The following is a 27,469-nucleotide window of genomic DNA, read 5'->3' as shown; positions in this document are numbered from 1 at the left end:
CTTAGCTAAAGCATCACCGACTTCAGATGCTTCTCTTATGTATTTATTCTCACAATGACATCCGTGTCCTTCTAAGTGAGCTTGTACGGCTACAATCGCCCACCCCCCATCTTTTCGTCTCCTCTCCTCTTCTCTCGTCTCTCTTCTCTCCTCCGAAGCTTGGCTTGTGGAAATGGCGGAGAGGCCCAGCTTTCTTCGCAATAACTATTGGATTCTGAGGCATGGGAAGAGCATTCCCAACGAACGAGGCCTCATCGTCTCTTCCTTGGTGCGTTTCTCCAAGAAATCTCTTCGCCTTCTCTCCTTTTTCTTTCCCTTGAATTGATTTGGATTAGAAGGCAGTGTATACATCTGTAGTTGCTTCTTTCTTTAATCTAATTCCAGGAGCTCTCTTTCTGTTATTTTTATTTTTTTTTAAGAAATATCTAAGTACCATTTTGTTATTATTTTATATGTGGAAGCTCGATTTTTCCTATGGAATCCACACAAAAGATGATAATTTTTCCTACTGCTTGCCTTACTTTTGTTTCCCTCATGGGACAGGGAAGAGGATAATAACAGTAGCAAGGCAGAATTGTTAATCTGACCATTATTGGCATCCCAAATTCTTGGAATCGACTATGCAAGCTTAATGTATCTGATAGAGATTATTTCAAATCATGTGGATTCACCTTACTTGTTTCCAGTAAATTGATCACGCTGCCAAATCATGAAAAAAAAGAGAATATTTCCTATATTACTCCCTCTTTCAGATGCATGAGATCGAAAATTTTCATTCTGTATTTACGTGATATATTACATTGTGTCTTCGGAATGCCCTTTTATTATTGTTGGCCCTGTATAATCAGTACGATCCTTTGCAGGAAAATGGTACAAACCCAGAATTTGGATTGGCTTCTCAAGGTATTGACCAAGCACGATTGGCTGGAGAATTACTTCAAAAGGTAGTGATTTTTATAAGATATCATTGAGTTTCTTGCATTGATAATGATTACTGAGTTGAACTATACTTGTTCATGGTTATGTTGTATATTATTGGGCCGAGTTATGGAAAATGGTGGGACAGTGTCTGAATGTGCTTTTAGTTGCCTTAATACTTATTATCTTAGAACTCAAGAAGATTGTATGTATGCAGGTCCTGAAGGAAAGGAATATTCTGCCAGATGATGTCCGAATTTGTTATTCTCCATTCGCAAGAACTGTTGATACTGCTAAAGTAGTCGCTAGTGTATTGGGCATCTCATTTGAAAGTTCTAGGTGCAAAGTAAGTAACTTACATCCACACATCTTAGATTGGCTGTGATTTCCATTGGAACTTCTTATCTTAACATTCATAGATTTAATTCATGACAATAGAGTACTTTGTTTCCTTAGGGCTGGTTATTACTTTTGGAATCAAGAGAGGCAGAGGCAATTTTGAGCATGAATATAAATGGCTTATAAATAACCTTTTTACATCTTGGTTTATGCATCACAGAATATAATTATAAGCAATGAGATTTCATCTTGTTGGTTTTATTCACAGCCTATATATGTCATGTCGTGAGAAGGCTATTATAGACAAGTGAGAGGACATCTTACACTAATTCAATGACAAAGGAATAGTCTCTTAGAAATCCTTGAGCTTGTTGAATTGACATCATGCCTGCATAATATGGAGTAAGATAAAATATCATTTCTATGATAGATCTACCTAGTTTTATTTCTGTTATTCCGTATTTGAAATATTCCTGTAATTCCTTCTTTATGTACACCATTTTTTTGCAGTATCATATGTTTATGCATTATCATCTCTTCTACTGTCTTGAACCGTCCATTTTCAAGTAAGCTCCACTTTTCACAGCTGGAAAGAGTTCCTATTGCTTCTTAAACACTCTGTGCATGGACCAGAATGCATTTGCATCTACTTGATTGTTCCTTCAATACTTGATTTGAAGATTCTTGAAATGCTTATTATTTTGACAAAGCCTGACAAACCATGAAAGTTGGAAGTATAATTCATGGAAATCTTGGTTACCGATTTGCCTAAGAAAGAAGGCTTTTCATCTTTAAGTTAATGCTATCTTCATGTTGAAATCTCCTAGAAATCATGATTCATGGTTTCACTTTCACCTGATTACCTTAATACTGTCATTATTCTTGTTTTTGGAACTTATTTGTTCTGTCTTCTGTAGGAAATGATAGAAATCCGTGAAAGGTATTTTGGACCATCATTTGAGCTACTTTCACATGATAAGGTGAGCTCATTTTAATTTTATTATATAATAAAATAATCATGTTGATGGCTTGAACTATTTCCTGTGAAGGGTTTGTAGATTAGATAAACTCAAGTAAATCAAACATGCTTACCTAATCAAACCCATTCCGGTGGGCATATATAAACCTCAAAAGTAAAGACAATGAATCAGAGCAGAATCATAGAATGATAAATATATTCATTTGAAGTTTAACTTTGTATATATATGTATGTATCTTTGTTCAGTTAGTAATTAACTCGCACATTCATTGTCAGTATGCTGAGATATGGGCACTTGATGAGAAAGATCCTTTCAGGTCACCTGAAGGTGGCGAAAGTGTTGCCGATGTTGCTTCTCGGCTTGCTACTGCTCTGGCAGCTATTGAGGCAGAGTTTCAAGGGTATGCAACTTTTTCCTTGAAATCTACTCCTATTCTCCATTAGTTTCATTCTCAAGCTAAACAAAGATCAAGTGTTCTTCAGATATCATTTCTCTGCTTTCTTGATACAAGCATGAGCTTCATCTTGAAGTATCTTAGCTCACCGCTTCCCAAGTTGTGTATGCACTATGCAAGTTCTCAAATTCTTTGCTGCACCTTAGTTTGATCTATTACTAATAGTCAATCTAATTTGAAGAGGCATCACATTAATCTCTGCAGATGTACAGTTCTTATTGTCAGTCATGGTGATCCTCTTCAAATATTGCAAACAGTACTCAATGCAGTGAAGGAAAACCCGTCTTCCAGTAAGGAGGATATTGTCTCAAAAATAAAGGAAGTGACAGTATCTTCCATCTTATCTGAACACAGAAATTTTGCCCTGTTCACCGGAGAACTGCGCCAAGTCATATGATACGGAATTATTTGCATTTCTTATCTTAGACAAAGAGTGGAATTATTTCGTTGATATCATTTTGCTTTCCGAAATCATTTGCAAAAGCATGTATTTGAATGCAACTGCTTAATAGACAGATAACATCTGGCCATTCTATATTGCAACATAAGTCTTTTATCAAAATTACGAAATTATCAGATTGTGTTGTATGAGGTAGCTTATTGAGATTTTGTTAAATAACTGCTAAGCTTTCGCGTAAATGGACCTTGTATTTCTCTTTTTTTTCGTGGGATTGCCCTGCCGATTTTGTTAGCTTAACGTATAGGGATGCTCTAGTTATTTCTTTGGATATCTCAAAGGATTTTTGTGCTCTTTTTGAGGTAATACAATTGCCTCTTCCACTAGAAAAAAAAAAAGGTAAAAATGTAGCGTACTTTGATTATCAATTATCACAAACATGAACTAGGTAATGCTCCTCAAAACTAAAACAAAACAAAAGGAGAGAGGAGAAAGAAGGAGAGAGGAGAAAGAACGAAAGGAAAATGAAAGTCCCTGGGTTCTGACTTCTGAGACTTGAGTGAGAGCAAACAAAAGAATGCAAATCTCAAAGCTAATATCTCATGCAATCTAGGTGTTCTTTTTGGCTCACTTTTGACTTTCCATAGAGGCTCTCCATGGTCCATTAGTACATTATTAGAGTCTACTATTAGTCAACCTTTTGACAATTGATTACATGTTCACAAGTCAACATATCACTAAGGTTTTAAAATTTTGCTGCATACTCAAGTTGGCAAAACCTATGCACATGAACGGTTAACCACATGATTATTTTATTCATATCCCAGTTCACTATAATGGTTCACGAAACAAAGCTTTCAAAAGCTTTAATTGTAACCTTCCCATCCAAATTTAAAAAAAATGGAGAAATTAATATAAAAAAAAGACCATGTATTTTATTTTTATTATTATTTATACTTTACCTTATGAGTATTTACTATTCGATCAAGAGCTTCCTTCCACTTCCCCCCGCCTCCATCGATCACCTCCGGAACCAGCGAGGGGCCCAGCCGCCGGGAGTCGGAGCGACTACTTGATGGCCCACATCCATGCGCTGGTCAGCCTCTTCGACCAATCGTGTTTGCGGGATATCGACGGCGGACTGGCACAGGAGAAGTCGGAAGAGATGATCTGGTCGCCGTCGGGTTGACGTTGGGGGGAAAGGTGGCGATCTACAAGATGAGGGATATGAAGAGGCATATCGAGTTGCCGGAGGAGATGCGAGAGGACGCCATGGAGGCCTTCATCACGATCAGGGACGATTCCAAACTTGTCTCATTTAGTCTTTTACTCACAGTCCTAAGATTATTTTCTTGCTTTAATGATAAGAACATTAATTATATCTTAGACTCAGAATGTCAATTTGAAGCATAACAGCTAAAAAGGGATAGTTTAGCATATATTTCGATAACTGATTACATATTCACAAGTCAACATATACTAAGGTTAAAATGTTGACGACCTTATTGTAATACATATGAACAGCTAATATGATAAGCTTATTAATATCCCAGTTCCATTATATGATAAAGCTCACTTTAGTAGAGTACTGGCTCCAGTCTCCTCTGCAACACTCTTTTCGCCACTGTCACCTGGAACCAGAATCTTAGTTTCCTCCAGAGGGGCCTCTTGTGTCACCATTGTTATAGCCGTCTGCTCGGTCTTACTTGTCCTTCCAAAGGTTTCGGGCTCTTCTTCAACCTTGTAATATGCCTGATAATGCAGAAAATAGATACTTGTGAAATGAGTTCGTCTATTATTTGACAACTAAATTGAAATAAAGATTATAATATATTGATGATACCACACAGGTGCGCGGTGGCGATAGAACTTTAAATGAGTTGGGTCGGTTGTTGAAATTTGTTTCAGGCACTCCTGGTATACCTTCAGGAGTTGTAAAATGGTCTGCATCATGACCAACCTGCAAACATACAAAATAAGAATGCACTTTCTGTCCATAGAGTATTGAAATCAGAAAATCCAACTTGATTTAAGGTGAATCTTCTGTGTACATGTTAAATCAAGCGTCTCGTTTTCTTTTCTTTTTAAGATTCGAAGAGCAAATTATGAATGGTTGTGCACAAAACTGTTTCAGGCTTTAAACTATTAAGAATGAAAAAGAAAAAGTTGGAAATGCAAGATAAAGCTAATGAAGTTCACTACAACTATAGGGTGATGAAGTTTAAAAGAAGACTACAAGATGAGCAAAAGAGCATTGCTTAGAAGCATTGATGGAACAACATTCTATTTGATAATTTTGTGGACCTTTTCCTACATGATCTATCTTGGTTAAAGTAAGATACTAATTTAATTTAGGATAAATTACAAATTACAACTTAGTGGTTATGCCTAAAATCAAAATAGCCCCTAAACTTTTATTCATATCATTTTGCCCCCAGAAGCCTAGACTAGTCTGAAAAAACTAAGCGTCAGTTAATAGAGTAATTAAATTGTTGTAATATCCATGTGATATTAATTATCCCACTGTTTGAGCAACAATAAATTCTTTACCCATATTTTTAAGATGATTGTAATATTTCATTTCATAATCATGTATTACATAGTGATAGAGAAACAATAACTAAAAGTTGAGTTGCAATCTTAGGTGATAGAGGATAGCAGAGAGTGAAAATATATTTGGGTTTAAGTTTGAAGGATAGGATACGATGAGTAACTTTAATAGAAGGAGAAGGATAGTTTTATAATTTAGGCAAAGATTAATTTATAATTTACCTTTAAATTTAGTTTTATTAGACAATGGATAGTTATGTTGCTATATGTATTTCTGTGTATTAGTTTATCTTCACACTCTTTCTCTTAATGTTGTGAAAAAATCATAAAGAACACTTCTCTCTCAATCCTATTGAGAATCAAATCCAATTTGATGGCTGCATGGGAAATTGAATTCAAGCTGTTTGTAGCAAACTATGTTGAAAAACAAAATGACAACTTACTCTTCCAAATCCACCAAACTCAAAAGCATCACTATCCAATGCAACTCTATACTTTCCAGCCAAGTCACACCCAACTTTGTACCTGTATGTGTTGTAAAAGAGGCAGATATGTTGTTCAAGTTAATCAACAGTGAGCAAGAAACCTAAGGCCATAGTACAAATATAGAGACATACCCCTCATAGGTGTTTTCAGGATGAAAATTGAACACAAAAACTAAGTCTCCACGTTCAAAAACAATTACCTGAAGATGAAATATGGTCGATAAAACAATCTTTAATAGTAAATGAAGTGAAAATAAGTAAAGTCTCATTCTATAGAGTTTTTAGCAAATACTATAGTAAGTATGTAATCTTGCATAGATACACACTAACATAAACACCTCAGATTAGAAAAAAAGCAGAGGAACAAGATAGACACTATGTATTAGACGTGTCAGCTCCTAATTAATTGTTTACCATGATTCAGGGTTGGAAATGGGAGGGGGAAGGGGAGAGGTAGAGGGGGATGCAGGGTGGGGGAGGGGGAGGGGAGCAAAATGATCCAAATCTTGATAGTTGGTATTTTTCTTATTTCATATCTTAGGCCCAATCAGTATGTAATTTAATAATTGAAAAAGAGCAAGGCAAATATTCTAGATCGTGAGTTCATAAATAAGTATTTCATATAGCCACAACAAGAAAAGAATCAATAGTGTTTTATCAATTCTAATAAAATAGAACCTCCTATCTCTCAAAAAATAGAATAGAACCTTCAACCCATTGAGATAATGTCATTGTTAGGTACAGTAAAAAAGAATAAAGTACCAAAGAAATGTGATAATAAAAAAAGCACACAAAGAAAGATGTACGAAAACATAAATGCAACATTTTACCTTGTCCTCCTCATTTGTGCTGCTCACTATCTGCTTTGTTGATGACAGGAATGAAAACCTCTCATCAAGCAAATTCATCGCCCTATCAAATGCATTCATGTACTGTCTCCACTCCAAACAAAAGAAAGATGCTTTATCAGACATATACTCTACATGGAAAAAAGCATACCTAGAAAATAAAACAGTGTGATAGAATAAGCAGAACAAACATTAAAATGTTCTGTGAAAAAGGGTGGCTCAAGTCTATTATAGTGGTGCATTTTGGATAAAGATACCACTGCCATTTGCATCTGTATGAACATAATGATCCAGGACAAGCCACATTGTACTTCACATTGCATGGCAGAAACAATCCAGCACAAGTAACGAAAAGATTGACAGAGATAATCAATAGGTTTAAAAATCTCAAGACAAACAATGGTGCTATCCTCATTGCAATAGCTAAGTACAAGCCACCAAGAATTATAAAGATATGTAAAGACAAATCTAGACCAATAAATCCGAATATACGGCCTTCAAAATATCAATAGAAAAATTGATTTCGTCAATGAGCATGAATCAACAAATAAAGCAAAGATGCACCAAATACCCAGTACAAGGAATTCATGACTGATGTGAAGAGTCTGAAGACATATATAGACCTTGTATCTGAGGTGATCAGTGTCAACAAGGTTCCACTGGCGTCTGCATTTATCATAGGTCCAACTGTTGCCTTCTCTTGGGAAGTCAATCCATTCTGGATGGCCAAACTATAGCAAGCGCATGTTAGACATATGGAGTAAATAGATTACAAGTAGAAAAAAAAAACCAACCAATGTTGATTAAAGTTCCAGTATTTCAGTAAACATCACAAATTCCACATTTCCAGTCTCATTCTCTTATGTACTATTACCAGAAGAATTCTGAAAAACTATCAGATACACCACTTCAACAGTTAAAACAAAGGAGAAAATGCTAATACTCTTGTACCTCTATTCCTTGTTTAGAACTTAAATTTTTGAAGAGGATTACGGTTGCAAACAAGGAAAGCAGCCCAACCATCTTTTAGAGATAATCAGACTGAATCATGATGTGTACTTTCAAAAGAAAAACACATAATGCATGAAACATGTAACGGATTCTCAATCAGAAGTAGCACAAAAAAGGTTGTCAAACTTCCCCTTTAAATATCGGGCAACCTGCCAAGACAAGTGAGTACAAATCTCAAGTTAATATAACCCACAAACTTTGTGCAGTTTATGGCTTATGCAAAATTTGTTTATTCATGAGGAAACATGTGAGGGTTTAGATCTGTTTCTGAAAATTTCTTGTGTTCCCATCCAGTAATACTTGCTCTGAACAGTCATAGACTATATATCTCTTAGAAAAACTAGGTTGAAAAAACTTCATAGTAAGTTGTGATGTAGATTTATTCAAATTGCAGATGCGTAGGAGACTTTCTTGAGTTCTTCCCTAATTATGTAGTAAATATTTTCTTAAATGCAGATAATCATGATTAAATAGTGAATTTTCCCTATCAGAAATCTTCACATAATAAGAATTATGATTACTTTCTTCCAGTTCCTATTTATGTCACCTTCCTTACAGGTATCAATAAATATCTACCAGATAAAACACCTACTAATAATCTATACAAACAAGGTAAAAGAAGAAAACTTTCACATTCAGTAAGTTACGAGCAACTAGCAAGATAATCTAACAAAAGATATTGAAATCCTAAATATTACCTCGTTTCCCATAAAATTAAGATAGCCTTCACCTCCCAGAGCCATGGTTATAAAGTGAATCATCTGCAATGAATTCTTAATGACTTAAGACATGTAGAAAAAAAAAAGATAGGTGGATTGCATAATCTGAATAATGGCACAGTAATGGTAAGGCTGTGAAATTACTTATTGATCTAACATAGATAAAGCACTTAGAACTAATTAGTTACGAGTTATGACCAGCACATTTATTAACTTTAAATGAATTACTTAGATAAACTCATAAAAGCCCAGATGCAAACCTTATGGAGTGCAATCCCTCGTTCAACTGTGGGTGAAGCAGGTTGTAAATCCGACATGCCAGAATACATTTCCTTATCCATCAACAGAAAAGCAACTGTTTTGTCTCCTACAATAGACTGCAAAAAGAGATGGAACTTCTTGAAAATTATTCATAGAGATAAAAGTGAAATCCTTAAACCTTCTCCAGGTTGTAAATTTGGAGATCAAGTTATTTCAGGTGTTAGCGCATCAGAACTCCTTTTGAAAGGATTTAGTTATTTAAATCTTAAAGAATCTATTGCATACCACTTTTCAAGTTTCCAGTTTTAACTTGCCCTATAAACAGTTCTGAGTACTAAATCTATTACACAAATTTTTCTGGGATAATTCAAATGGACTACATTGATGTACCTGGTCATGAGACTCCGCATATGCGAGACACTTTTCACTATATCTCCTGTTAGTTAGACTCAAAACAATATCTTGCATCGACCACTCAGTATCGATTTTGTTCTTCAAGAAGTCAATCCATTTATCAGGAATAGCCATGGCCAAACGGTAGTTGAAACCCACTCCACCTTCATAAACAGGTCTACACAGAGCCGGCATACCTGAAACATCCTCAGCAATGACAGTTGCATCTGGCAAAAGGTTATGAATCAACTGATTTGCCAACATCAGATAAACAATGGCATCCACATCTGTTGCCTCACTAAAATACTCGCCATAGTTTCCAGAAAATGCAGTGTTGATACCATGATGACGATACAGCATTGACGTCACCCCATCAAATCGGAAACCATCAAACATGAATTCATCCAACCACCATCTCAAATTAGATAAAAGAAATCGCAGAACTTCCCAGTTAGCATAATTGAATAATCGACTATCCCAAAGCTTGTGGTAACCCCTTTCCCCGGCATGGAAGTAGGAATCCTGAGTGCTTTGTCCAACATCAAACCCATTTAGTCCATCTGTAGCATTGTTGCTTGCATGGCTATGGACAACATCCATCAGAACACACAATCCTAAACTGTGTGCTTTGTCTATCAGATACTTGAGATCCTCTGGTGTTCCTGATCTACTACTAACAGCAAAAAAGTTTGTGACATGATACCCAAAAGAAGCATAGTAGGAATGTTCCATAATAGCCATTAGTTGAACAGTGTTGTAGTTATTTTCTCGTATGCGAGGCAGCACATCATCAGCAAATTCTCTGTATGAGCTTACACGTGGTTCTGAGCTACTCATCCCTACATGAGCCTCATATATACGTGGAGCTGCAGGTTTTGGAGGGCGGGGATATTTAAATATGTACCTGCATGAGAGAGCAGCAAAAGAATGTATTATGATAATGTTTTAACTACTTGATGAATTACATGTGTAATCTAGTTATACACACAATGTGTTTTTCAATGCATCTTTCATATAACATGAGGACAAGGCTTCAGACCTTTCTGAAGGCGGTGGATTCCAGTAAACTCCATCATATGGTGCTGCAAATCGAGTAGCATCAACAGTGGCATATCTAATCCAAGCTGGAATCCTGTCAACCCATATTCCATTACCGTGCTTAAAGCGAAATTTAACTTTGGAATTGTGAGGGATGGAAGGTTTGCCCTCATTGTCTGGAATTCTGATTGTCCAAACACCAAACTCGTTTCTTTCCATCTTGTGGTTAGAGCCATCCCAGCCATTGAAATCCCCAATAAGTTGTGCTTCCCTATGTTAACAACATGAAACGCTCAACAATGTTATGTATGCTTCAGAATCTGAAAGTACATGAACAGAATCATCAAAGTCAAGGCAGTGCGATGAAGAAATAAATTTGATCTCGTTGTCTTCCATCAAGATGTGCATGAGTTGGTCGACCAACACAGACTAAGTGGTCCATAGACTTCATAAAGTGTCTCTGCTCTCTAGATTGTAAACTTAAGATACTTTTGAGTGTTAATTTGTACTTGTAGATTGGCCACCGATTTATTCAGAAGGCTTATTTGTTCAGTAGGAAACAAGCTAACCATATTCATCACTATAACATTTTGGCCAAAAAACACCAATTTCATTGGCTTCAACCAAGATGTCTTGGCCCAAGTGAAAACCCCAAGTTGTGGAATATTGAACATCACAGAAATTACTAGACTTGATATATGTGAATTTAGTGTGGTTGCTAATGGTAGGAAAGAAGGTAATTAACCAGATTTAGAAGATAAAAGTGCATGTGGCCTGAAAACTCACTGTGCAGCAGGAGCCCATTCACGGTAGACAATTCCATCCTGTTCTCTGTTAAAGCCAAATTTCAGGTAGCCTACAAAAGGTACAGGAAAACAGGACCACATTACCAGAGATAGTTTTATGGTAAAGACTGATTCTCCTGTGAGGCACTTCTAATTTCTAAAAACAGACTAATCTAGCAATAAGTATGTCCAGTGCTTACTAGTATAATCTAACCTTGGGCAAAATCCTGAAGACTTCCTTCATACTTTTCAAGCAATGATTTTTGCTCAATGTATCTATTTGATCTATCTATCAGATGGTCTTCAAATTGTCTCAAAGATGGATCCACATCAAATATTCCAAGATGTTCAGCATCTTCCTCTACAGGTGTCATAGATGACCTGTCCTTCAACATAGTCGCAGTTGAAAAATCCTGCTCAACCTAGCAATCATATTAAAGTTCAATAGCAATTAGCATAACCATATAAAGGAAAGTTCAGGTCTATGATTGTCTAGAAGATCGTTATCTGTAGTGACAAGATCCTCAAGCAGTTTACCTTCGGACTTACTAAAAGTCCATGTGGACACCAAAAGGGATATTTTGTAGGAAATCTTATGGATGATATATTGGCACTTAACTGCAGTTGAGGAGTTAAACCCTGCAAGTGGTGGAAAGAGAATGGGTGACACCATGAAAAAAAAAAAAAAAGAAGAAGAAAGAAACATCTTAAGGACATTTGCATAATGTATGTGCTAATTTAAATAATCTAAAAGATCAAAGTTGTTGCTTAAAGCAAGTTATCAAATTGGTACTATAGCAACAGTCAGATTTTTATAGGTACTGAGGTTTTGTAACAAAATTTGAGTTGCAAATCTTTCCTCAAGTTAGCATATGGCACTCGTTCTACAACTTATATTTATGTAGTATGTACCTATCGCCATCGCTATGATATAATCAATGTACAGAAGAGATAATTACATCTACAACCCCCTGAATTATTGTCCATTTCAATATAGACCCCTTCATTTGATTTTCATGACATATTGGCTCCCTCAAGTATGGAAAAACTCTGCAATACTCCTTCCGGTAGTTATTTGCCAGAATTTCTGTTAAAAAATGGCATACAAATGTCACGTAATCAACTTTAAGCTCTCTAGGAATCATTTTTACCCTCATTTGAAGGAAAGAATAGAGACGAAAGTTGAGGGTAAAATAGTTATTTAATGTTTTTCGTTAGCACCGTTAGAGAGGTTAGATATTTTTCATATTCAAGGGATCAATGTGTACCAAAAGGAAGATATCGGTACATATGAAAGTGGGCAATAGTTCTTGGTGTCTTACTGTAATTATCCCTGTATAAAATCAAATATATACTCTTTACTAGATAAGGCATGATCAAGTTACTCAGTCGACCCATAAATGATCAAACGAAACATTACTAAACAATAACGCACACAGCAACAAAAATAGCCATCATATTGAAGAAATCTCAAAACCCAGTTAAGATCGTTGTACTTTAATAAAACACAGCTCAAGAAGCTATTAAATTAAAATAAATAACACATTCTTTATTATTATTGTTGTTCTAAGGCACGATCCAGTTAGCCAGTCTACCCATAAATGATCAAATGGAAGATCGTACTGCAACAACAAAAAATAACAATAAAAAAGCCAAAAACAATTAGCCAATTGCCAAATCCCAATTGCAGTAAGATCGTACTACCGCACTCCGTAAATGCCATCATCTAAGCATGACTGCACTCATCAATCATTTAAACCAAAAGAAATCAACAGAATCCCGAAGTGATCCACTCCAAATGCCTGAAAAAAAAAGGTAAGAGAAAAGAAAGATAAGATGGCAAAACCATACCTCTCGGTAAGTCTTCCTGCTATGCCGACCAGGTGTTTGATGCAGGAACAGAGGAGACGAATAGCAGAGCATTTCTTCGCTTCCTAACACTCTTCTCCACACTCTCGCAGTCTTTCACAACCTTCTCGCTGCGGCATTCGGAGCGCAAGAGGGATATTTAATGCGTTTCACTCAGCCTTTTGCTTCCTAGTTTGGAGTTTTGGACCCATTCGCCCTCGCGCTCAGGCTTCCGCTAGAAACAAGCAGGGTGGGTGTGATATTTACGAATCTTATATGGGGCCAAAGTGAAAAGAAAAAGAGAAAGGTCGCCGTGCAAAACAGAAAGTAACACGTGTGAGAAATTCACGGTCGAGGACTGCCATCTCGCTGAGCCAGATGGATAGATGTCATCTCCTCTTTGACTCTTTGTCGTGTTCTCGTTTACGGTAGGATTCGGCAATGTTACAGTTAGAGCATAAGTTCAGTTATACGAGAGAAAAATAATAATAGAATACGTTTATAATTTACAGTTTAAACTTTTTGTAAATCTAAGTTAATCAGCGGTGGGAATGGTAAGAGATAAATATACTTTCCAATCAAAAATCTAACGATTATAACTTAATATAAATTATAGAAAGATTACGTGGATGAGTATAATAAAATCGAGCCAAAGAGGATATATTATAAATTACCCTATTTTCAATCTAATTGATTCGTATTAGTTCTTAATTGTGGTTTATAGTCCTTGTCTCCTTGAGCATTGCACTCCTCCAGAAACCTTAGCATTAATGCTTGTGAAAGAAATTATTTTAGTCCTTCCAGTTTGCAACTATGTTGACTTTTTCTTTCTTTTTTTAAAGAATTTTTTTGAGCAAGTCCCTGTTCTTTGCAATTTTCCAAATCATTGCTCTATGTGACTATGTTTCAAGCCGAAAGGAATAAGACTTCCGGAAGTTGCAACTTTGCGGCCCACGAAGATCATAATAAGGGGCTCCGAAAAATTGCCACAAGGATAGACTCGAGTACAAAATTTTCGGCTAATATAGAGCCATAAACATTCATTTCAATATCCAGACAACCAATCAAGAACTCACAAACCCACATGCTTCTCTTCAAGCCAAATCTTGAACTAAAAACCCACAGGGGCAGGGTGCAAAAGAACTCCCCAAACACAAGTACACAGGCAAAAGTCAAGACATTAGAAAAGAACTCTCTCTTCTTCTTTTTTTTAAATTAGGGATTAGTTACAGCGAAAAACACAGGTTCTTTCAGTGAAAATAACCGTATAGTTCGATGAAACAAATGCAAAGGTTCCACACATTAGAATCACCCGAGGCAGGGCCTGTCAAAATAACACGGAAGAACCTGAATGGAAGCAAGGCGGTAGGTCCATTTATCGACCATGATGCAAACTGATCAGGCCTACAGATAGTCTGGTCGTTGTCGTGAACTCTCAAATTAGTCCAGTTTTCTCCATCCATAGATCCCTGATAAAGATTTCAAAAGTTTCTGAATCTCAAGATGTTTTTTATTTCTTTCTTTCTTTCTTGCTTTATAGAAATGCTATAGAACAAAATGATTCACCTGGAAAGCCCACGATCTCATGAAAGTTGTGGAGCCATCCTGTCTCAAGGTGTAGTAGTTGCAGATAAGCTGTTATCATGGAGCAGGAGCACAAATAATTTGTCTTAAGCTAGCCATGACAACAGCATTCAGGAATATATACTTGAGAACAAAATAGGAGGCACCAAGAATTGGAAGGAATGAGAATATGAAACATGACCAAGATATTGAGACCACTAGGAGGAATGAATAGCGATCTAAATACATGAAGAAACATAAGCTAGATTCAAGCCAATTCCAGTTCAGAATCTGAAACATACTTTAAAAAATTGTTATTAGAGCTGTTTTGACGGTTTCAGGTCGGGTGGGAACAACACTCAGAGAAGTTTAGGCGAAACATCTCAGTTTTGGATCAAACTTCAAGCCAACATACAGCTTTACATGTCCCAAAGGCATAGAAATGAATTTTGCTTCTGCTACTACATCAAATCTATCAACTTGTTTGACTATATTAATCAGAGTTGAAGAGCATGAATGATGAAACACAGAACAATCTAACAGTTCTACTGAAGGATTTAATGTGTATGTGAAAGAAGAATATCCTGAAATTCCTTCAAAGAAAAAATTGATGCATAAGTTGTGCTTTAAAGAAAATCATCCTGATCAGAGATTAAGAAATCTCAATTTCAATATTTCAAATGGGTTGCTGAAATTGACCTGGTGATCTTGACCAATGTCTACCATCCACCATGAGCAATTGTGGCCATCTTGAAAACGTGGTCCAGCAAAGGAGGTCCCCTAGAAAGCTAGATCATAGTTATCGTCCAAGATAATAAAGGAAATACTAGTCATCAAAGGATATCAATATTCATACCTGATATGCCCTTGACACCAAAACTTTTGGGTCAGTGTACCTAGAAGAGGGACTACTAGCTGTCACAGCAATTTTCTGGAATATACAAAGATAAGTCAAGTCAAAATTACAGAAAGAAAATTTTATCTTGAATTCAAGCAAAGAAAGTACATTCAAATTTACCTTAGCTAAAACAGGATTCACCCACTGGTGTTCTCCATACGATGTTCCAGCATAATAAATAACTCCATTGTTATCACCATCACATATATATTGGAGCTCTTTATAGCTTGACGGTCTATGTTGAAACCTCACACTAATGAAAGAAAATAATACAGCTCAAATAACTAATTCAACTTGCAATTTAGTATAAAATAATCACCTAGTTGAAATTTAAGTACAAAATCACCTCTGACCAATTGCTGGCATTGGCAATCCTGTGCAAGAATATTGAATAGCCTCCTTCACCTGTCATAGAAAAAGATGGTACTTAAATTAAACGTCGAGGAAGGGTGAGAATATCAAAATGATATGCTCATGACGCCAATAACTGACCAACTGCCCGAATACAGGGATCTGGCTGCTAAGCCTGCTATTCTCTAGCTGCAGAAAGGCAATGCAAATCATTAACATTCGGAAAAATTATGAAAATGTTTCTCAAGAAAAGTCCAACTCCAAGCTCATAGCCTGCAAAACATACCCTCTGAAGTAGAAGAGATGGCATTAAAGGAAACCGCACAAAAGGCAATAGAATATCAACTGAAGAAAGCCTCTCTCCAAAAATATGGTCAGGTGTTGAAGAACTTAAAAGCTCATCTACTGTGGCCCAGCCATAGATTTCACGGGCTTGCATGCACCACAATAAAATTGCATCCAGTACTTTTTCTTCTGATGTTACAGTCATATCAGCATGCTGCAAAATCCATTTTTAGCATGACTAATAATTCACAGAAACAACCATGCCTAAATTCATAAAACTTTCGTATCATATTATGTTCTAAACTTCCAACATTTTATCCTATTAACTGATACTGCACAATCATTATGGGTCTTTAGTCTTTACAACCAAAAAAGGAATCAGGGTTAGCTAGATTCAGAGGAATGATGCACTAGTAGTTGATATATGTACTGGTACTATCATTAAGTATCTGGAAATTTGCATGCAGTGGAGTAATAGTACAAACTTATGTTCTACTACACTAAACTCTTTCAGCTTTCACCTGGATATGGATTTCATCAATATCACACACTAGTGGCATTGCCTTTTTTAACATATGTCTTGACCAACATATATATTACCTTTCACAGAAGGATAATGCAACAGGGTACTACACATCTAATCAATGAGTTTACCTGGATTACTTCGAATTATATCTTAGATACAACTCATGATGAATTACAAAAATGAACAATTTACCACTTATGAAACCTACAGTTTCTATAATGATTATCAGAAACGCCATCTTATAATTGATCATTTCAGAATCTTGTTCCTTATTATGACCACATGTGCCCAAGGTTCCTGATACGAGGATCTTGTATCCATAAGAACTCCCCATTTTTTATCAAATTAATTGGGAGTGAATGAATAAGTTTACTTTACATATAGTAGATATGCAATCATAAAATATGTAGATGCAACAATGTCTGGGAGTCAGATTTGAACTCCACTGTGTTTTACATCCCCTGAACCACCTTTAAAACTAAACATGAAACAATGTCATTCTTGTCAGTGCCAACAGAATTGGAGAAACCTTTAAGGTATCCCATTGCACAAAGCTCCCGCTAGTGCGCGGTCTGGGAAAGGGAAGGGGACTATAACCATTTATGCAACAAGCCAACCAGTTATTGTAACATGGAAACAGAACTTGCCTCAAGGATGTTCTTAAATGTTGCCTCGTCTAACAACACAAATTCGGTGCTGGCAGTAGTGCAATAATCAAAGTGCATTGAGAAGTTACTCTTGCATGTTTCCTCGAGCAGTTTACAAGACGGGATTGATGAAACTGATTGTAAAATTGGACAAACTGTATCCTGCACCAAATTTTGAGAAGTTAGTCTCAAATCAAGCACCTAGCAACTTCTCCAAAATCTGAGGAAGCCTTGTCCATTAAATTGGAAAAATAGAAATAAGTCTTGATGGATGAGCTTCTTCCGGTAGGACAACACCAATCCTGCATATATATGTACATGAAAAAATGAATCAATATCTTGTATAGGTCACCCCTGAGGCAGTTATTCTAATGGCCTGATGTACAAACGCTCATCACCACCACGTAAGTTGCCATATCTTTGCATATAAATAAAATATGGTTTCCGGTAAATCATATAGGTAGAACAAAAGTTCTTGAATTATAGGTTCCAGGAGAAAAAGATTAGAAGTTTTAACCAAAAGAAGGATATTTAAATAATATCGCCTTAGTCCCTTGATAAGTGAAACCTCATCGCTATTGCTGAAATCAAACATGGTTATTTTTATCATTTCTTTTTCAAGGAAACAATATCGTCTTAGTCTTTTTTGAGTTCTTTTTTCCACTTATTAGTATGTCTTGAGTTAAACATTAGAAAACTTACCTTATTTACTGGGGCATATGAATTACATGCACAAGCAAGTTACCTCACCATTCTTCTATTGGCATTATATATAATATGAGCAGAGCATAAGATAATTGAAGGGAAAGATATGAATATTACATTACCAATGAAATAATCGAACAAACTGGATAGGTGGCAACTTATCAATCATTCATTACCTCGGTCAGATATTCAAATATTCGTTTACAGCATTCACGATGAAGGATAGTGACACCAAACTGGTCCGCCAACAAGAGCAGTTCAATTAATAAGGGACTGATTTCTGCAGTATCCAGGTCAAGTTGGCCGCTGTACATAAACTGAAGCATAAGATAAAAAGCTTCAGACGACATATCCCTGAAAGATATGTCTGAAGAACTGCTTTCAATCATTCCATTCGTGAACATCTGCTGGTATCAAATTCCCGAGAATTATAAAAGGAAAGATGATTGTTAGTGGATCCTAATTATACAAACAGGCATTTAAATCAAAGGCACAAAAGAAGAGCCATACAAACAAAACAAAATAAGATGACAAGAAAGATGGACATACCTTAGCAAACGGTGCACTCCACAAGCTTAGAATGACTTTGTGTGACCGTGCAACAAGACCGTACCCGTCTACATATATGTTTACATCACTATGTTCACCAGTTTCAAGGCAATACTTAAGCTTTTGCACATCAACTGGTACTTCAAATGGAAACACATTGAATTGGCGAATTTGGTAACCGCTATTTGTTATTTCCACTTTCTTACCAGAGTCAAATAATTTCTTGCTCGTCTTAAAACGTTCTATAATTTCTTCGCAATGCTTAATCAATGGAGAAACTTTAAACTGTATGCTCAAGTCCCGCAGAGAGTTTAGCTGCTTTTCTACTATCTAGGTCCCAGAAAGAAATTAAGGAAGCAGTATTAGAGACAGTAGCAACACCACTTGAAAGTAGAAGCATACAGGTAGATGGAGTGAGCAAGAAGAATGGCTGATTTACCTGAGTCCGACCAGTATAGATATACTCCAGAAAAGCATGGAGAACAGGATATGAAGTTGAAAGAAGGTGAATGACATTTCCACCAGCTAAATTAAAAGAAAAATCTCCAGAAGCACTCAAAATAACTTTATGGGCAGGAACAGCTTTTCTTTCAGCACTAACCACAAATATTGCATCTGAAAGATCCCAATTCTCCAGAAAGTTTGCAAGACCCCACTTTTCAAAGCCATCAGTTGCTTCTTCAGGCCCTTCATCTCCACTAGCATCTGCTTCATACTCTCTGTAGTCAATATGGCTCCAGAGATTATTGTGATGTGGTGTCAACGGCAACACATTGATATTTCTATAACCTACATGTTTGTCCCAGCTGCTTAGCCCGATATACTGAACGTTGAAATTGGGCGCTGTGTCCCGCCATTCGAAAACAAGGTTCTGGAAAGGTTGCCTTCCTTTGCCAATACTTATTAGCCCATCATATATGCTGACCCAATAGCTCTGGAATGCTGAAGAACAACAGAGCCCAATACCAGCAACATCCACTACAGTCTTCCCATCTACTTCAATCTTCAATCTTCGATTCCTATGACTACCCAAAATTATAGTATAGTGAGGACTGTTGTCCATCTTGTAATGGTAGTGCTGGCTTCCTACTTGCTCCCGGAAAACCAAAGTAACATCGTTTTGAGCAAAAGCATCGAAGGCGATGCATCCACGACCGGCCTCCTTAAATCTCAGCTCCTCACGCCAGGCACACTCGAAAGGAGCAACAGTAAGGAACTTCTGTTTCTCGACACCCATATTTCCTGATCAAACCCAAAAAAGGAAGAATTAACACCAGTGAAGATATAAAAACAAGGGCTTTTCTTAGGTCGATCTCTGAAATGAATCAAGATGAGGAGGAGGAAGGTTTCATAACATTTATATAATCTCAATTATAACCTACATCTTATCCAGCAACAATAATATCTATAGCAAGTGGGCAAACTAAAAGAATAAAATAATGCTGCAAAATAGTAGCACTACAAGTAGTCTATGTTTCCTGTCAAAACAAAGGACCCACAAAATTTTCTTTTTTCCACCAGAAGATAAGGATACCAGATTCCTAGAAAAAGACACTCAGATTTTTCTTTTCTTTTCTTTTTTTAACATTGTTTGCTCTCAATTTTTTTTCGGCTATGAACGAAGAGATATGAAATTCCTTAAAAAGAAGAGAAAATGGAAGAAAACTCCCACCAGAAAAAAAAAATTATATATAATTTGAGGAATTATTTTCCCTAAACCTTGTAATAGATCAAGGAGAAATAAGAACTGGAAAGATTTGAGCCTAGTCACAAACATCACTGAATTAGAAGCATCTCGAGTAGAGTATTCTCCACATCAGCTATTCTTTTCCTTCCAATATGACTAAGAAACCATGCCCCACCACGAGATAGTATTAGAGTTAATTCCACACATATAACTTTTTATATAATAAAAAAAAGTTCAAGCCTCAAATCTAGGGCTTCATTTCTGCAATAAAAGAAAAAATATTGATCACTTGTTATCGTGATCTTTTACCTAAAATCCTCCACACACAAGGAAAACTGACCTCAAATTCCTATCAAACTTCCATGAAAATCTCTGCGGAAAAAAGAGAGGAAAGAGAAAATCGAACATGGATGACGCTAGGATCGCCGGAGGAACGGAAAGCTAATGGTACTCAATCAACTTACTGATCAGAGATCCGGTCGGCTCAATATCCCTTCTATTTTCTCCATCTCTCTCTTTCTTCGTACGGACTTCAACGCTATCGTGGTCTTTTTCGTTTCTTTTTTACACCTTGTCCTATTTTCTTATTAGATCTTCCGACGGACGGAGAGGCAATTTGGAGCGATGGATCTGGAGTCGACACGTGGATCAACAGGCGTATGATTCCGCATGGGACAGAGGATCTCTTACTTTTCCCGAGAGAAGAAGATGAGATCGGCTAGAGAGGATCTGGATCCACGTCAGCTTTCTTTGGACTTTCTCACGGCGTAGCGGATCGCCTGCATCAATGGTCGCAGGATTTTCAAATCACGTACTCAGTACTCTTTACCGACCTTTTCTTTATACTCGTACAAATATTTAAAGCGAAATGATTTAATAAAAACTATTAATATATCTCTTCTAATCGAACGGTTGAAATTAAATAATACCAGATAAAATTAATTAAAAGTATTAGTCACTTTTCTAAATTGTAAGGATAAAATTAGTCATATTTTATTTCTCTCTTAACTATCCATTTTTTATAAAAAATAAAAATAATAATAAATTGGTAGAAGTTGACAGTCATATTAAGAAAACAGTGATAAAAATAAGCAATAAGAAAATACTTAAATTCTAATTTTTTTTATCGATTAAGTAATAAGAAAATACTCTTTAATTTATAAAGGATATAAATTATTTTCAGTAACTAATTAGTTAGTATGAAATCATTGCTCATATTTAAAATAGGTTTTATCAAGGGGTAATAAAAGCTTGACCTCATCATAGGCTCCAAATACATTCAAATTGAATCTAATGCTGATGCTTTTAAGCTTGGCTAGATTACAAATTTACAATCCTAGCTGAAAACAAAGCCTTTTTTTTTTCTAAGGTTATCCAAAGATTATATATGACTTCCAAAGGTAGGTTTTTTTTTTTTTTCTTTTTTTCAAATATCCCTAGACTTTTAATTTGGATTCTAAATACTTGTTGCATCTAAACATGTCAGATGGAAAAGTCGAAACTATAGGTACTATGAGCCGTCTCATTGTTAATTCGGCTTGTTTCAACCCTAATATTAGCCAAATAGAAATTCATCTTTTGCATATGAACAAAAAGTATCGATCATTTTTTTTAAATTATAAAAATAAATTAGTCATTTTTTTTTCTCTCAGCTATTTATTTTTTAATAAAAAAATAAAATAATAAGAAATTGTAGAAATTGGCGCTCCCGTTATAGGAGACGATTACAAGAATAAACAATAAGAAAATACTTAAATTTAAAATTTTTTTTTTCAATTAATCTAATCAGATATGTAAAATATCTTATATACTATCAGCAGATAAAAATTATCTTTAATAACTAATTTGTCAATATCGAATGATTATAAACCATAACCACTCGCAGTTCCCAAAACCCCCGATCGATCGACATGGAACCCTGGGAGAGAGCGGTCGCTTCCCAATCCGAATCAGGGAACAGGTACCCGCGCTTCGACTTCGACCTCGACTTGAACAAGCCCGAGATATACGAGTGCTGCGGTGCGGTGTACTACCCGCCGCCTCCAGTTATCCTGAGGACGCGGCGCCTGGAAGAGCGGCGACGGAGGTCCGAATTACTGAAGTCTATGCGGAGACGGAGGAGGGAGGAGCGGCGCATACATCGGGCCATGGCGAAGCCGTTCAAGAGAAGGGAGAGAGCAATGGCGGCGTTAGAGAACTTCAGATCGATGAGGGCGGAGATCGAAGCGATCGAGAGGAGAGCAGAGAAGAAGGAGGGAGAGGAGGGAGGAGCGGCGCATACATCGGGCCATGGCGAAGCCGTTCAAGAGAAGGGAGAGAGCAATGGCGGCGTTAGAGAACTTCAGATCGATGAGGGCGGAGATCGAAGCGATCGAGAGGAGAGCAGAGAAGGAGGAGGGAGAGGAGGAGCACCGAAGGGTTACGGAGATGATGAAGGGTTTGCTTTCGTCATCCACTGAGAACAAGTGATCGGGTGTTAGAGGAGAGGGTTTGAGTTCTAATCGTCTAATCCGTTCTTTTCTTTTGACTTTACTTGACCCCTGGCCATTTATTAATGAAGTTTATTTTTTCAGAAAGAAAAAAGTTTGGAAACATTATATATTTATATGACTCTCTCTTTATAATATTCTTTTTGTGGAATAAGCCATACAATTATTCTAATTTTTAAGAGAGCTAATAGTACTATAATCTATTTCAATTTTTTAGTTAAAATTAGTATAAAAATTAATAATTATATTTGGTGTGATATAAATTTAACGTTAGAGTTTTAAAGAACAGTGAGTTTGTATTAAAAATTAGTTTAATTTTATACCAAAGGATAACAATAACATTGATCGGAGATAAATAGTAGTAATATATATATATATATATGAAATTATAATATTGTTATTATAAATATGAAATTAAAATATTTTATATATTCGTACTACATTATATTTAACAAGAACTTCCTTCACTTAAGTCCGCACTTACTCTTATTTTTGAATACCTATAATAAATTAATTTTATACTGCAAAAATAAAAATTTATAAGCATATAGTAACTTATGTCCTAGTGCAAGTATATGACCATTTACTATATTGTAATACAAAGTTATAATTGTTATGTGAATATATAGCCATATATAGTGTGGTAGTATAGACTTATGTAATTATTGTGCAGAGTTATGTAATTATTATGCATATATAGAGTCATGTAGTGTGTAGCAATAAGAATTTATGTAGTTATTATATGGACATATAGCCATGCAGTGCAAACTTATGCAGCTATTGTATAGCCTTATTTTTCTGTGCTATTTTGCAGTATAGATATATATTTTACTTTATGTATCTTTTGAGAGAAAAGAGGGAGGAGAGAAAGAGAATATATTTGTTACAGACCAGATTTGGACTAATCCGAACATAAAAAAACTATAAAAATTTAGGTGGAGATAGCCTCATGAGATAAGGTTCTAATGGCTCTGGTTTTACCTAAATCAGAGGTCGAGACGAAAAGTTAGGTCAGAGATAGTAGAACGGTAAATATCTAACATTGTGGCGGTTGTCGGAAGGTGGCGGATGGCCAAGGGTGGTGGCAGATGGTCGTATTGTAGGGTGGTTGCTGGAGGTAGGAGGTGGCTAGAGTTTAGAAGGTTGGAATGTTTCTACGACTAATGATCTACTCCTAGAAAGTTAAAGCGATCTAACGACTAAATAAAAGATCAGGATGAAAATAATAATTAGCTAAATTCAGATTTCTTCTAATGATCAATGATCATTATCAAACTTGACTCGACTCGACTTGACTCGACTTAACCCATGTGGTCGGATCGTAACAATCGAACATGCTTCCGACACCTTGTTCTTAAGGTGACTAGTCTCTCACGTCCCTGTGCTCATACAACTTGTCGTGCCAATTAGTGGATTCGAGTCCGCCTAGGAACATGATGTAGGCTGGCTGACACTTGCATTTATATCACAGTAAAAACACAAGCCTTTTCTTCGACGCTCTTCCAAGTCGTTGGGTATAAAACGGCTCATGATCATCTGTCAGTTAGGCTGAGTCGTTAGTGCAAGCTGATTTGAGGTAGATGCCGTCTCTAGTGGGCTGTGGGCTTGGGCCATCTTTCTTCTTTCCTCCTTGCGTATCTAATTCAAATGATCCAACTTGGACTCCATCAGAACGGCTAAGAAGAAGGCCTTGTCAGAAGTAGTGGGCCTCAAAGCCTTGACCTCAACCTAAATGTCAGGCATGAGCCCACTAAAAGGTACTCTTTAAAGCCGAGTCAGACCAGTTAGTGTCTTGGTTGCATATCCACTCAAACTCCTTCCGCTAAGCTCGAACTGTTATTGACTGAGTTAACTTGGTCAACCTGACATGAAAGTCTTCGTACTGGGTTGGATCGAACCGAGCACAAATTGCATCCGCAAAGTCCTGCCAAGACTCAAATAGTGAGTCTGCTCAGGCGATTGGTACCACCTAATCGTCAAGCCCTCCAAGTGGAATGAGGCTAGCTGAACCTTCTAGTGGTCGGGCGTGCCATGCTACGTGAAAAACTGCTCCGCTAGATAGGTCCAGTCTAGCGGGTCTCCTCCAGATAATTTTGAGAAATCAAGCTTGACGGTCCGAGCTTGGATTCCAAAATATGGTCTATCATCACGAGCGAAGTGATCTCGAGGTTGAGACTAGTCTCTCATGGGTGATAGGCCCACGGGTTCAGCTCATGTCGCACTCGAGCTACACGCGGGTCCGGCTCAGTTTGGTGATGCAGACCCATCGGTTCATTCCACTATTCTTCCTTGGGCTCGTACTCGTGCTCGGGATCTTGTTTATGGGTTCCAAACTGGTTCACATGAGGTGATCGAACCGGTTCGCGAAAATTTGGCCTACCTCAAAAATCGTGCGCTTCATCTCCTTCATTCCAATAACCTAACCCTAACCCTAAGGCTGAATTTGGAATTCGGCCTAGGAGCGCCGCCGCAGGGTGCATGGGGGGCGGCGACGGCTGGGTTCGGTCGGGGGTTGCTGACTGTCAGCCCCTGGCCGGTCCTTGTGGTGGTGGAACGACGGCGATCGGCGGAGGAAGGCCAAACTCGAGCTCAAGCTTGAGCTGGTGTAGCGGCGGCCCTAGTGCGTCGTCGACCGGTCCACCGACCCCCAGTGGCTGCGAAAGGGACCAGTGGCCCCACTGCAGGGGAGCGGCGGTGGCAGAAAGAATCTGTTTATGACCGGTGGCCCCACGATGTTGTCCTAGCTTCACCTAATATCCTTGGTCCTTGTCGACCTCTAAGGCTAGATGCTCTATGCTATGCTTCATAGAGGCTTCTCTTTTTAAGGAAACAAAGAAGTTTTTTTCCTCTTAGCTCTCTGTCCCAATCAACTAATAGACAAAATTCTTTGTTATTTAATATTCAAGTTTGCATTTAGTAGAGCACATTTGCAATCTACCATCCTAATATTTTTCTTTGCTTACCTTGGCTTAGCGAGTTATAAGTTTAGTGTTAAACTATGGCTGTCAAATTTGTATCAAGGTTGTTGAAACTGTCATGAGCTGAGCATGCTGGCATAGGATGAGAAGCCAGAAATGGTTGAGATTTAGTAGAAGGACAGCAACAGAAGGCGAGGGAAGAAGGGACAATTGGAGAGGAACAAGTCAGTTTATGTGCCAAGGAAGATGGCATGAGTGGCTGTGGCAATCGGAAGGTGGATCTTGAGGATATACTGCTTCTAATAGAGTGACATATGTCTTAAATATATAACATTGTAATGGTACATACACAATTTTGAACAATTTATTGGTACAACTATGAGCTTTGAGTGACAACATATTTATTAGCTGATTGGTTATAGTTGTCTCTTTTCGTTATAAACTAAATAGTTTTCTGGAGAGATGCTTTTCATTATAACATTTTGTTTTCTATGTTTGAATAGCAACAATTTTATAGATAAAATGATTTCCTGTTTAGCTAATAGATTTATGATTTTGGATTGTTCAATTAATTTTGTTTATCCTCTCATCATTTTTATTACAGATATTTCATGTTTCTCTTATTTTGATACCTGTTTCAATAACTGACCTCAATCTCCTTACTGTAGGGGACAGTGTCAGACAGGTGGTGACTCAGGTAATAAGATTGTGCAGAGTTGATTACTTCATTTCATTCGATTTTAAAGAAGGGGTATTTACATCCAAAAGAACGAATGATATATAACATTAGCATGAATTTCCTAGTTATTTACGTCAAAATCATTGAGTGATAATACTTTTAAAATGGGGAAGTTTTTAACAGGCGTTTTGCTTCTATTTTCAGTCTTATAAATATCATAATGATAATAATGAAGGTTACATGAAATTTCAAGTCCTGCAGTGCATCTATTAATACAGTATAAAAGACCTTATTTAGCCACTATATAGCTAGTTCTTTGACAGCATACTAGTTCTTCATGCTGCATTGCTGCAGGCGTCCCAGGTGGCTACAGACTATCACATTTGATGAACATGTTCAGTGGACATGGAGAGGCCGGTGGTCTTCATGCTCCCAACACCTCTAATGGTAAAATTTCAGGCGTTTCCCTTACAGCAGCTTTATGGAACGCAGCTATCTCAGCTTCAACAGATGGGCTTCCTGGACAGGCAAGAGAACATCCTCGCGCTAACTGCCTCCGGTGGCGATGTCCACGCTGCAGTTGAGAGGCTTTTAATGAAGCTGGGTCAATAGATTCAATAATGTTAGGATGTTCTCAGCAATATTGCCATAGCTTACATAGATGTGCATAGCGTCAACTTCACAGTGAAATTGCCATTGAAATATTGTTCTACAGGTATAACTATGGAGCATTGAGCTTCAGGAGCTTTGGAGGTCTCTCTTGATCTCTGTTTCTTGAGACGATATATGATCACCGTCGATCTTTGTAACCATACACTTAAAAGGGTTCCTTTTCTTCTGAATTTGTCAGTGATCATAACCCCTTTTCTGTTTTTCTTTCTTTTGAGAAAGCCTGTAGGCAAACAGTTTTATTAATCTAAACAGTCGATACATTAATTGTAATTAATAGGGCAGCAATCATTTGACATAAGTTTTATATTTAGTTATAGTAGACAACACTAATAAGAAAATTAAAGTTTAAAGTTTAAAAAAACAAATAAAATTTATGGAGGAAAATATGACCTTGACTAAAGTCGCTGGGAAAAAGAAGGGGGTCTGGAAACACTAGCAGAGTAAGGGAAAAAGTCTCTCTTTCACTGACCACTC

General features: G+C 36.9%; 3 protein-coding genes and 2 long non-coding RNA genes across 12 annotated transcripts; 3 read left to right on the top strand and 2 right to left on the bottom strand.

The window, feature by feature from the left end:
- The first annotated feature begins 105 nt into the window (after window positions 1-105).
- On the top strand, window positions 106-3,261 carry LOC140801393 (uncharacterized). Its single transcript, XM_073156494.1, has 6 exons — window positions 106-268; window positions 864-944; window positions 1,136-1,264; window positions 2,175-2,237; window positions 2,513-2,637; window positions 2,896-3,261. The coding sequence occupies exons 1-6, from the start codon at window positions 173-175 to the stop codon at window positions 3,086-3,088; spliced, it is 687 nt and encodes a 228-aa protein (XP_073012595.1). The 5' UTR covers window positions 106-172; the 3' UTR covers window positions 3,089-3,261.
- A 1,228-nt stretch (window positions 3,262-4,489) lies between these two features.
- LOC140801392 (1,4-alpha-glucan-branching enzyme, chloroplastic/amyloplastic-like) lies at window positions 4,490-13,273 on the bottom strand. 2 transcript variants are annotated; one of them, XM_073156493.1, is made up of 15 exons: window positions 13,030-13,159; window positions 12,138-12,265; window positions 11,716-11,817; window positions 11,393-11,600; window positions 11,180-11,249; window positions 10,395-10,664; window positions 9,353-10,259; window positions 8,962-9,078; window positions 8,681-8,743; window positions 7,595-7,702; window positions 6,954-7,055; window positions 6,256-6,323; window positions 6,082-6,163; window positions 4,932-5,048; window positions 4,490-4,840 (listed from the first exon to the last, which is right to left on the bottom strand). In XM_073156493.1, exons 2-15 carry the CDS (start codon window positions 12,183-12,185, stop codon window positions 4,661-4,663), a joined length of 2,442 nt encoding a protein of 813 aa, XP_073012594.1. In that variant the 5' UTR covers window positions 12,186-12,265; window positions 13,030-13,159; the 3' UTR covers window positions 4,490-4,660. The 2 variants fall into 2 exon arrangements, with proteins under 2 accessions (XP_073012594.1, XP_073012593.1); XM_073156492.1 differs by lacking the exon at window positions 12,138-12,265 and having other exon boundaries at window positions 13,030-13,273.
- Window positions 13,274-14,031: 758 nt separating this feature from the next.
- On the bottom strand, window positions 14,032-20,831 carry LOC140800785 (BTB/POZ domain-containing protein At2g30600). 7 transcript variants are annotated; one of them, XR_012111305.1, is made up of 13 exons: window positions 20,702-20,831; window positions 18,990-19,792; window positions 18,551-18,880; window positions 18,178-18,405; window positions 17,297-17,458; window positions 16,125-16,337; window positions 15,980-16,027; window positions 15,834-15,892; window positions 15,608-15,740; window positions 15,446-15,520; window positions 15,289-15,377; window positions 14,593-14,661; window positions 14,032-14,495 (listed from the first exon to the last, which is right to left on the bottom strand). XR_012111305.1 is itself a non-coding variant. In XM_073155635.1 (13 exons), exons 2-13 carry the CDS (start codon window positions 19,785-19,787, stop codon window positions 14,277-14,279), a joined length of 2,415 nt encoding a protein of 804 aa, XP_073011736.1. In that variant the 5' UTR covers window positions 19,788-19,792; window positions 20,702-20,831; the 3' UTR covers window positions 14,032-14,276. The 7 variants fall into 7 exon arrangements, 5 of the variants coding, with proteins under 5 accessions (XP_073011736.1, XP_073011740.1, XP_073011738.1 ...); XM_073155635.1 differs by having other exon boundaries at window positions 15,289-15,369; XM_073155639.1 differs by having other exon boundaries at window positions 15,289-15,369; window positions 18,178-18,318.
- Window positions 20,589-22,877, top strand: LOC140800787 (uncharacterized). Its single transcript, XR_012111307.1, has 3 exons — window positions 20,589-20,715; window positions 20,829-21,055; window positions 22,123-22,877. It is a non-coding gene; the product is annotated as an uncharacterized lncRNA (long non-coding RNA).
- A 2,947-nt stretch (window positions 22,878-25,824) lies between these two features.
- On the top strand, window positions 25,825-26,809 carry LOC140801384 (uncharacterized). The gene is made up of 3 exons (XR_012111420.1): window positions 25,825-25,985; window positions 26,313-26,341; window positions 26,678-26,809. It is a non-coding gene; the product is annotated as an uncharacterized lncRNA (long non-coding RNA).
- The last annotated feature ends 660 nt before the right edge of the window (window positions 26,810-27,469 follow it).

Source organism: Typha latifolia, chromosome 14 (assembly GCF_019914945.1).
Source record: "Typha latifolia isolate L0001 chromosome 14, TyphaL0001v2, whole genome shotgun sequence".
Classification (NCBI taxonomy): domain Eukaryota; kingdom Viridiplantae; phylum Streptophyta; class Magnoliopsida; order Poales; family Typhaceae; genus Typha; species Typha latifolia.
The sequence above is the reverse complement of the archived record's forward strand: the minus strand, read 5'-3'. Positions and strand labels throughout refer to the sequence as shown.

Excerpts from the sequence above, each read along its gene's own strand:
- LOC140801393 (XM_073156494.1), top strand. The coding sequence starts at position 173 with ATGGCGGAGAGGCCCAGCTTTCTTCGCAATAACTATTGGATTCTGAGG. Across the intron at positions 945-1,135 it reads CTGGAGAATTACTTCAAAAG|GTCCTGAAGGAAAGGAATAT; the intron begins GTAGTGATTTTT and ends GTATGTATGCAG. Across the intron at positions 1,265-2,174 it reads TTGAAAGTTCTAGGTGCAAA|GAAATGATAGAAATCCGTGA; the intron begins GTAAGTAACTTA and ends TGTCTTCTGTAG.
- LOC140800785 (XM_073155635.1), bottom strand. The coding sequence starts at position 19,787 with ATGGGTGTCGAGAAACAGAAGTTCCTTACTGTTGCTCCTTTCGAGTGT. Across the intron at positions 17,459-18,177 it reads TATTTGAATATCTGACCGAG|GATACAGTTTGTCCAATTTT; the intron begins GTAATGAATGAT and ends AATTTGGTGCAG. Across the intron at positions 15,370-15,445 it reads TGGTGTCAAGGGCATATCAG|GGGACCTCCTTTGCTGGACC; the intron begins GTATGAATATTG and ends CTAGCTTTCTAG.
- LOC140801392 (XM_073156492.1), bottom strand. The coding sequence starts at position 13,101 with ATGCTCTGCTATTCGTCTCCTCTGTTCCTGCATCAAACACCTGGTCGG. Across the intron at positions 11,818-13,029 it reads GCAGGAAGACTTACCGAGAG|GGTTTAACTCCTCAACTGCA; the intron begins GTATGGTTTTGC and ends CACCACTTGCAG. Across the intron at positions 5,049-6,081 it reads AGTTTGGTGGATTTGGAAGA|GTTGGTCATGATGCAGACCA; the intron begins GTAAGTTGTCAT and ends GTATGTTTGCAG.